Source organism: Olea europaea, unplaced genomic scaffold (assembly GCF_002742605.1).
Source record: "Olea europaea var. sylvestris unplaced genomic scaffold, O_europaea_v1 scaffold104, whole genome shotgun sequence".
NCBI lineage: Eukaryota > Viridiplantae > Streptophyta > Magnoliopsida > Lamiales > Oleaceae > Olea > Olea europaea.
Genome location: NW_019227738.1, coordinates 748,594 through 759,441, shown reverse-complemented (window position 1 = coordinate 759,441; position 10,848 = coordinate 748,594). Strand labels below are relative to the sequence as shown.

The 10,848-nt window shown below is 35.5% G+C and overlaps 1 protein-coding gene and 2 pseudogenes across 1 annotated transcript; all 3 read right to left on the bottom strand.

Annotated features, from left to right (window-relative positions):
* Positions 1–1,423: 1,423 nt before the first annotated feature.
* On the bottom strand, positions 1,424–3,931 carry LOC111372852. Its single transcript, XM_022995266.1, has 3 exons — positions 3,492–3,931; positions 3,222–3,378; positions 1,424–2,026 (listed from the first exon to the last, which is right to left on the bottom strand). Exons 1-3 carry the CDS (start codon positions 3,929–3,931, stop codon positions 1,424–1,426), a joined length of 1,200 nt encoding a protein of 399 aa, XP_022851034.1.
* A 1,159-nt stretch (positions 3,932–5,090) lies between these two features.
* On the bottom strand, positions 5,091–7,430 carry LOC111372851 (annotated as a pseudogene).
* Positions 7,431–9,094: 1,664 nt separating this feature from the next.
* On the bottom strand, positions 9,095–10,752 carry LOC111372861 (annotated as a pseudogene).
* Positions 10,753–10,848: the final 96 nt, after the last annotated feature.

The following is a 10,848-nucleotide window of genomic DNA, read 5'->3' as shown; positions in this document are numbered from 1 at the left end:
ATCCCTTATAAAATGGTATTTAACATCAATGTGTTTTGTTCTATTGTTGAACATTGGATTTTTACTCAAATGTATTGCACTTTGATTATCAGAAAACAGAATTGGATTAATATCTACAAAACCAAGTTCATTTAGCAAACCATGCAGCCAAATGCCTTCTTTGATGGCATCAGTGGCTGCAATATATTCAGCCTCGGTGGAAGATAGAGCAACAATTTTCTGCAACTGAGATTTCCAGCTTATCACAGTGCCACACAAAGTGTAAAAATAAGATGAAGTGGATTTCCTATTGTCTCTATTTCAAGCAAAATCAAAATATGTATAACCTTTTAGAATTATCCCCTCTTTATCCATTTTAAACATCAAACTTAGGTTGGATGAACCTTTTAAGTATCTCATTAACCATTTTAAGGCTTCCCAATGTGTTTCACCAAGATTCCCCATGAATCTACTCAAAACACTAATACTAAATGCCAAATCAGGTCTGGTGCAAATCATTAAGTACATGACTGAACCAAGAGCATTGGCATAAGGTATTTTAGACATTCTTTCAAGTTCATCTTCAGTTTTAGGGCATGAATCAGATGTTGGAATAAAGTGATTAGCAAAGGATTAAAGTCACAGGCTTACAATCAAACATATTAAACTTCTTAAGGATCTTATTCACATATTCTTCTTGACATAAAAACAAGCAATCAGATTTTTCATCTCTTTCAATATGCATGCCAAGTATCTTCCTAGTAGAACCAAGATCCTTCATATCAAATTCTGATTTTAGTTTGTGTTTGATATCATCAATTTCAGCTTTATTAGCACTAGCAAGAAGCATATCATCAACATAAAGCACAAGATACAAAGAATCTTTACCACCACTTCCTTTACAATAAAGACATGTATCATAATTGCTTCTACTAAACCCAAGTTTCAAGACAAATGAATCAAATCTTTTATACAATTGTCTTGGAGCTTGTTTTAGGCCATATAAAGATTTTTTCAGCAAACACACAATTTTTTCAGGATTTCCTTTTATAAATCCTAAAGGCTGATTCATGTAGATAATTTCATTCAATTCACCATAAAGAAAAGCAATTTTTACATCTAGTTGATCAAGTTTCCATTTAAATTGCACAGCTAAAGTAAGAATACATCTTATAGTTGTATATTTGACCACGGGGGAAAAAATATCATCATAGTCCACACCCTCCTTTTGTGTGAAACCCTTGGCAACTAGTCTAACTTTATATCTAACATTATTAGTGCCACCTTCTCCTTCCTTTATTTTATAAATCCACTTGCAATCAACTAGTTTCTTATCCTTTGGTTTGTCAACCAATTTCCAAGTTTCATTCTTGTATAAGGAAGACATTTCTTCTTCCATAACACTCAACAACCGCTTAGAATCTTTAGATTTCAAGGCTTCACGTTAGGAACTAGGTTCAGATTCAATATCTTCTTGGTAAGTGAACAAAGACACAAAGTCATCACTATTAAACCTAGCAGGTGGTCTAATTTGCCTTCTATCCCTATCTGTAGTGAGCTGGTACTCATCTAGGGGTGGAATTAAGTCATCACCTTGATCAGATTCAGTCAAATCAGGCTCATTCTCATTCTGGTCAGCCTCTGTACATTCAGTTTCTAGAGGGGCAGAACTGATATCATCAATTTTAGTAGGCTCCACCTCAATTTGGACATCATTTTCAGTTAAGTTCCCTTTCTTCCCTTCCAAACATGGCATATATGATTCATTAAAGACCACATCCCTCCTTATTATTACTCTATAACCCTTTTCCCCATAAACCCACAGCCTATATCCTTTAACATTTTCAGCATAGCCCAAAAACACACACTTTACAGATCTAGGTTCAAGTTTTCCTATATTTTGATGAGTAAATGCAGCACAACCAAATGTTTTCAAATAAGAATAAGTAACAGGCTTTTGTGTCCACACAGATTCAGGCACATCATAGTTTAAAGCACTTGTAGGACTTTGATTAATCAGATATGTAGCAGTTTTTACAGCCTCACCCTAAAATAATTTGGGCAGGCCTGAACTTAAAAGCATGCATCTAACTTTATTTAATATAGTCATATTCATTCTTTCTGCAATGCCATTTTGTTGGGGTGTGTATAGGGCTAGGCAAATCTCCCGAACCGAACTGACCGAACCGAACGCGAACCAAATCGAACCCGATGGTTCTTGTCAAATTAAATGCCCGAACGGGTATCTGAATTGAGAACCGACTGTACGGTTCAGTTCTCGGTTCTAAACCAAGAACCGAAAAACCAAATCTTTCTAATTTTTTTAATATTGAATAAATCAAATTATTTTAATTTTAATTTTTTCTAAACAAATTAACAAATCATAAATTCAAATTTTTGGCCCAATAATTTGTTTCATTTCTAATTTGTTAATTTTTGGCCCAATTACCCATTTTATTGTCTCATTTCTTAGCCCAACAAGATCCAACTCATTAAATAACCCTAAACACCTATACTAAAGTGCATAACGCTGTCTCGACTCTCACAGCCTCGCTGACATTCCAAAACCTATACGATCGTTGATCGACGCTGTGACCTCTGCCAATCGAAATTTTGACCGTAGCGATCATTTTAACAAGGTAGTCTACTAGTCTCTGACATTTCAAAACCATTGAAAGTGTCATTAGTTGTATTTATATAATGTTGTTATAAATGTGAAAATTTTTAATTATAGTACAGAACCGAACCGAACGAAACCGAACGGAACCGAACCGGAACGGTTCTATAATTATATTTGGACCCGACGGTTCCATTTACTAAATACCTGAAAATTTTGGTTCGGTTCGATTCTCTTTAGAACCAAACCGAACCGACCCGCGCCCACCCCTAGGTGTGTAGGATACAGTTTTGTGTCTTAAAATGCCATGTTCTTTACAGAAATTATCAAACTCATAGTTGCAAAATTCTAGACCATTGTCTGTTCTTAAAGTCTTGATTTTCAAGTCAATTTGATTTTCAATTTGAGTTTTCCAATCTTTAAAAATAGTAAAAGTTTCATCTTTGATTTTTAATAGAAAAACCCAAATTTTCCTTGGAAAATCATCAACAATCAACAAGTAATATTTATAACCAGATAATGTAGGGGTAGATGAAGGACCCCACAAATCAGCATGTAAATATTATAGATTTTGCTTTGATTTATGAGTACTCGCGGGAAAAGGTAACTTAACTTGTTTTCCTACCAAACATTGTTCACAATTAGACAAGTCACCAATGTTTAGTTTTCCAAATACACCTTTATTATGTAATGCCTTTAACCCTTTCAACCCAATGTGACCAAGTCTACAATGCCATAATTTTGCAAGATTATTTTTATCATCTAAAACTGTTGCTGAAAGTCTAAGTAAAGGTTTTGCATTTAGAAAGTATAAATCATGTCTCTTTGGGATAGAAGTGATTAAATCACTATCCCTAAAGATTTTATCTGTCCTTGATCCAATTTTATGTCAAACTCCATGTCATTCAACATTCCTAGAGACGCTAGGTTTCTTTCTAATTCAGGAACAAATCTGGTACTCTTTAAAAGTAAAATTTTGCCATTTTTCAGAAGTAGTTTTATTGTTCCAGTACCCTTTACTTTGTAGGTCATGTTATTTCCCATGATAACTTGGCCACCTTTTGTTTGTTCAAGATCCAAAAAATAGTTTTTGTTAGGGCATATGTGGAAAGAGCAACCTGAATCAAGAATCCATTCTTGATTTAGGTTCCTTTCAACATTTACAAGAACCAGGCCATAGTTCACATTTTGTTTATCATAGGGTATGACATTGTTACCTTCACTTATCTTCTTTTCTTTCAAATCATTTTGCTTTTTATAATAGTCTTTAGCAAAGTGACCCAACTTACCGCAGTAGTAACGTTTCTTTCCCTTTACCTTATATTTAGATTTCATTTTGTCAAATTTCATTTTTCTAGGGTTATTTTGAAACTTTGAATGAAAATTAGATGTACCAATATTCTTGCCCTTTAACAAAAGATTTTTTCCGCTTTGTTGGTTAATAGAATCTGATTTTAATTCAAGAACCCTATTTCTTAAGGCATTTGTTATGATGTCTGTGGTAAGATTTTCTCTACCATATTCCAAGGCATTCTCTAGGTCTCTATGCCTATCACTAATGGAGTTCGACAAGACCACAACCAACTGATCTTATGATAATTTTTCATCACAGCTGGCTAGATCTTGGGTCAACTTTGTAAACCTATTCAAGTTTTCTTCTAAGTCAACAGATGGATCCATTTTGAAAGAAAAGAATTGTTTTAGCAAAAAACATTTGTTTGGAACAGTTTTTGGTTCATATTGAGCTTTCAATTTGTTCCACAATTCAAAAGCAGTTTTAGTTTCTCCTATAGTTCTGATCACATTGTCTGAAAGATATAAGAAAATAGTACTCCAAGCAGTTTCTTCTAACTCAGTTCTTCTACCAGGAGGTAACTCAGCAGGCCAAGAATTATCTAGGGCTCTAGCACACCTTTGTTGCATCAAAATAGCTTTCATTTTCTGACTCCACATATTAAAATCCCCCCTCCCATCAAACATGCTCATTTCAAACTTAGCAGTGGCCGCCATTGTAAGAAACACCAAGTTAATACACAGCACACAAGTTTGATCTCAAGAACACACAGGGATATACAATGTGGGGACTGTAGACAGATTAGGGGATCAGGGGTCAATCCAACAATGCACTTATGCACTTTTATCCAATAAGTAAACACTTCACACTAAGTATAAGTGGTAGATTCATAGAGAACAGAGATTTCTAGTCCTATGCCTCAACTGCCTTCTCCAACAAGACTTTCCAATTGCACTCCTCAACGTGTTGTTATCTCAGATTCCCAAGACTTATTGAGTCTTTGGACAAAGACCAGCCACGTGAGATTTTATAGTACAAGGTAAATCAAGGGAAATAGCAGGAGACACTAATGTAAAATTAATTACAGAAAGCAGGAAAGATCTCACTAATGAGTTTGATAAAACTCAAAAGAAAAAAAAATAAAATTCCACCACCCATGTTAATTGCAGGTTGAAGGCAGATTTCAAGAATCCGGTTTCCTCAAGAACCAGGTGTCCTCAATATTCTAAGAAACTCTGATACTACTGAAATGTCGAGACACACAGGATTAACTAACATTCATAGAAACCGAACCAAGAAATGCAGAAAATAAAAGTGCAGAAATAATGAACACAAAGGATTTTTTCCGGCCGAAGCCCCAGAGGTTCAGCATGAGTGCCTAATCCCCTGTTGAGCATCCACTATCAATGGATACAGCTCGGTTACACTATAATGCCCAAAAATCGGCAACAAGATTACACAAATGTTCGGTAAGTCACAAAGACTAAGCCACGAAGACTTATCTTCTATAAGAACCACAAAGGAAACTACGAAACCATGAAGGAATCAACCACAGATCACACAGATCTCATATGCACCGGACTGCTCACAATGAATCACACAAATTCATAAAAACACTACACAATAGCACCACTCTCCTTCGATTTACAGTATGTAATATGCCTCACAAACATTGAATCACTGCAATCACTCAAGAAATAGGACCCTAGATCACGAAGAAAATGGGGTTTCTCACGCAGAGAAAGAGAGAGAAAGAACCGGACTTCAAAAATGAAAATTTCTTTCAAAAATTATATCAACTGAACGGTCAGTCACGAGACTTATAGGTAGAAGTCTCTAGAAAATAATCAAACGGCCTCCATGTTGCTAGGTGTCGTGATCCAGCTTAGTCTCTCCACTAATGAAGTTGTAAGATCAAAAACACGACTTCAACATATTTTGGAAGCACAACTTAATAAGTGTGAGGTAACCGGTTCGAAACTCAACAATCAATTACATACATAAAGAAATTCTCTACAGCAAACTTATTGACAATGGAGTGAACTTTCTTCTTCACATCTTCCTTTAGGCCACAAAGCTCCACGACCTGTTTTGTAGAGAATTTGTATTAGGCAAATAATAGTCTGGAATTTACGTAATTTACCTGTCCAGGGCCCCTTTGCCAACTCTGTGCCAATTACCATTGCTGTCTAAATAAGTAATAGTTGTGCGCTTATCCACCGGATTAACGGGAAGGAAATGCACTTCCTGCTCTCGCCTGGAAACAAAAGTAAAGATTTTATAAAAATAGTAACGGATAACCTGTAATAACAGATTGATCATAGTAATTGTTATAAGAATATCTAGCCCTGCAAAAAGTGTTGGTACTTCTTTCCCAAAAATGCAAGCGTCAATAGCCCCAAGAAGAAGTGCCGTTTCTTTGTCCACATCCTTTGCAAAACACTACTTCCATGATAAGGGAGTGTATTAATTTATTAACAGAAATAGTGCTAAAAAATTTTGATCTCATTCTTTCTATATCAACTTTACAAACCTCAATTAAATTTTTGTCGACTCACACTGTGAGTTTGTTTAGGGTAAGCATTCCAGCCATTTCTTCAATAGCAGTCATTCTCTTGGTGAAAGCACCTTGCTGTGATAACCTGTGGGATCCAATGGCCATAGTCACAGATAACACTGTTGGCATGGCAATTGGAATGAAAAGAACTAGAAGATTGTCAATTCCATCTCTGTACTATCTCTATTATGATCCCCAATGCAATGGAGCATATGCAAAATGGCAGTCAACACCTAATCACATCAATTATATATGTTCGTACAAGTACAATACAAATCAGAAAAGCTAAACAGGTGAAAAACTGAGGTAAATTCATGATGTCCAGCAACTAACAGACAAAATTTATATGTGATACAAGTTTATGATTAATGTCAAAAATACCTTCTGAATGAGTGCTGTTGACAAGATGAGTAGTTTTCGTATTGATCCCACTGGCAATAACAACTGCCTCCTCAATCTCTCCTTGTTTGCAAGTGGAGCCTGAAAACACTTCATCCCCAGGGCTTTTAGTTACTGGCAGGCAATGATTCGAATGCCTGTGAATGCAGATTGATCAATCTGCTGGGATTATATCTCCCAACTCTTGATGCTGATGATATCTCCTGGTACCAAGATCGCCTCAGACCATCTGCTGTCTCTCAGGACTTTTGCATAAATTCTCAGTTGAAAACCAAGAAAATGGGACATGGTGTTTTCAATACTTGTCTTTGGTGCAAGGCCTGCCATTAGCGCCGCCTGCAGTATTTCCCGCATTGTTCGCTTATGTTGGAGTTGATGAACAGTAAAACCGCTATACCAACAAAATCCTGCCAATCTGGAGGCTTGCCCTGAAATTTGTTTGCTGGAATATCAGAACAAACATACCTGTCCATTTGCCCCAGCAATATCTCCATAAGATAGAGGAAAATTTTGAGGATCTTGCTTTCCTGTTTATGAATGCTTGTTAATGTGTTATTTTATTACCTCGACCTCAAGTTGACCATTATGGCGCTTCTTGAATTTTGACACTAAATTTAACAAAATAATATTTGTTAGATTTTAATTGTCTTAATGCAAGTATAGTTGTAAAGATTCCTTTAAATTATACAAAACATGGCAACAATATCATTTGATGAGTTCGGTTTATTCTTATAATAGAATTATATATGTTCAATTTGAACAAAATAATTGTTATATTCAAACTTTATGCTTTGTTTGATTCCCATTTTTTTTTACAATACATTTTTTATCTCTTCTTTTCAAACACACATTCTTCAACAAAATAATATTACATGCAAATTCAAAACTTTTTTAATTTTTAGCCACACATTCTCGATCAAATCACTATTCCAAAATGCATTTTTTTGCAAAAAAATGGGTAACGAAAGGACTCTTAATATTTTATTGTAGCCGATGCTAGACGGTTAACGGCCGCTCACACTAACTTAAACTTCTAGATTCACCCCTGATCTGAGGCCAGTGAGTAAAAATTCTTAGAAGCAATAATTGATGGGAGAAGTCGATGAGAAAGTGTTCAAGAATGCATGCAATATGAGATAAAGGCCTCGAACTTTGCTTCCTATGGCAAGAAAAATTGAAAAATCCTCAATGGTACCCCGTCAAAGTCACCACAGATGATAAGGGAAATCCCCAGGTGGGTTCAATGATCTAAGCTTGCTTCTGTCTATATATTTTTTAAATTCTTCACTTTCAGTAGATCCGTGGAGACTTGAGGTAATAGAAAATTACTATTTGTACACTGATTTTTTGACACTTTCAAAAACACTGCATTGTTGTTAAGCGTTAATTGGATGAAAAAAATTGTTTGAAATTTAAACTGTTCAATAGGATAATAACACGTGATAAAATGTAAACTAAAGTGTACAACATAGTTTACACACACTTTAGTTTACATGTACCAAGGTTCAAGGTATTATATATTAAACTTGTTGAAATTTGTTGCTCTTTTGAATTTTGTTACAATGGATTCGAATGTATGGTTAGCTGAGAACCATTTGAATATTATATATTAAACTCTTGCTAAACCACGTAGGAAATATTGAATGAAGATGATGAATTGCTCAGAAACCTTGAGGATGAGAATGGGGGGACGAAATTTATGATGCAGTTACTACAGCCTTCCGTGAAATGAATGAATACAACCCAAGTGGCCGGTATGTGGTTCCCATGCTGTGGAACTACAAGGATAATAGGAAAGCCATGCTGAGTCGTCAATTACATCTTCAAGCAATTGAAGACTGATCATAAAATCCAACCAAGTTCCAAGGCTCAAAAACGAAAATATAATTAACCTTCAGGACATGAATTGTTGGCCGATAAGTTTCTGATAGTCAATTCCTTTGAAAAAAATTCAAGCGTTCATTTCTTCAAGTTTTCTGTCGATTTTGATCATCGAAAGTAATCTTGAATTCACCTTGGCACATTGCATAATCACTCACAATCCAACGGCATGTTTCCAACCATTAAAGGAAAAATCCTGTCTAAACATAGACAAGAACCAAGAATTCCCAACTTCAACCTGAACAAGAATCGAACTTTTTGATTGATGTTTTCTTGATCAAGAGAACCATAACAATAAATCTTGAAGCAGAAATATGAAAAATATGTCAACAACAAAATGTAAAAGGAGATATAAAACACCAACATGAAGAAATATTTCATTAGATAAACAAACCTTTACTTCCAGATTATACAAAGGGTGGCATCCTTATATAAACATGCCCACACAATGTAGTACATTATCTATCATTTCATTTATTTTTTATTTTTTTTCACCTCCCTGTCCTCAGTTTGTATTTTGTCGATTCTCAACACCTAGACCGTACAACACACCGGAATACTTCTCCAGGGGAACACTAAAAAAGTTCTCCTTCAACTTCCTGAAAGCAAAAGATGTGAGCAAATTCTCAGAACCCGCCTGGTGGCAAACCCCAACTCTCTCCACCTCCAACAACTCGGCTAGCTTATTCAAGCCCCCGTGTAGACTGTTACAGAACTTCATCAAATGCTTAATATCATAAAGCACAAGAAAATACATATGGATCATAGTAAAGAACCCCTCTTGTGTATCAGGCAAGCTCTGGCAAGTCAAGAGCTTGAGCAAGTACCCGAAATCATAGCCGCTATGGAAAGTCACCCAGTACCCATTATCGTTTAAAACAATCCCTGATGACATCAAAAGCTCCCCAAATCGCTTGGCCTCAATACCCTTCTCAATATTCTTCGAGAAATCAACGCCACTCTGGCACAACAAATCAATCGAATCATTGGCAAATAAATCCTCATTTGGATTGAATTCTTGGAAATTGAATTGCCAATGCAACACTTGTCTGTTCCACAAGTGGGCAAATTTCCCATGTCATCCGAAAATGTAAGCCCTAACTGAATCAACTTCAGTAAATTCACATTGGCTTTCAAAGTTGGTAATGATAGTCACTGGAATACCTGAAATTGCCCACGGGTCAGATTACAATACCCGGGATCGAATCATTGGCAAATAAATCCTCATTTGGATTGAATTCTTGGAAATTGAATTGCCAATGCAACACTTGTCTGTTCCACAAGTGGGCAAATTTCCCATGTCATCCGAAAATGTAAGCCCTAACTGAATCAACTTCAGTAAATTCACATTGGCTTTCAAAGTTGGTAATGATAGTCACTGGAATACCTGAAATTGCCCACGGGTCAGATTACAATACCCGGGAACTCGGTATCCATGGCAATATATGGGTAAGCATCGACAATATCACGAATTAGGGCAAATTCTTGGTCCAGATTATCGGCCCAAACCTCCCGAATCTGAATCAATACGCTTTTTGGTAAAAGTGACATCTCCCACAAAGATTTTCAGAGTAAATTATTCGACAAATTTAACAGATTTTTCTCAATCAAAATTTGAATATTTGAAGAGCAATCGGATTGTTCCGTCAAAAACCATCAAATTTCAAATAAAAACTGCATAAAAATCCAGAAAATGCAAAATCAGCCCCTAATTCCAAAAACAGCCAAATAACAAGAATAACACCCATACAACAAATGTGAATTAAAACAACAATACCTTGTGAAATCAACAAATCTGGGATCTTGATACAACGAAATTATTACTATAAGTTAAACCCCGTGTCAACATACACAAACTTTCATATATAAAAATACACGTTGGGCATGAATATATATTAATTAATTAATATTATGCAGTTTCAGGGTTTATGGTTTCGGATGGGAGGAACGTGATAATGAATGTGAGGCAGCATGAACAGGGAGCTGGTAAAATTAGGGCTACGCAATAACACGAACCATTTCTTTCTTTCAAAGGTATATTGCATTTTATTTTTAAAAAAAAATGTAATTTTGAAATGGCAGTGTTCCTTTTTTTTTTTTTTTTTTTTTTTTTTTTTTATG

Coding starts and splice junctions, on each gene's coding strand:
- LOC111372852 (XM_022995266.1), bottom strand. CDS start 3,931: ATGAAATCTAAATATAAGGTAAAGGGAAAGAAACGTTACTACTGCGGT. Junction 3,379..3,491: donor GGAATGTTGAATGACATGGA/GTTTGACATAAA, acceptor ACCTTTACTTAG/ACTTTCAGCAACAGTTTTAG. Junction 2,027..3,221: donor CTAATTGTGAACAATGTTTG/GTAGGAAAACAA, acceptor AAATTATTTTAG/GGTGAGGCTGTAAAAACTGC.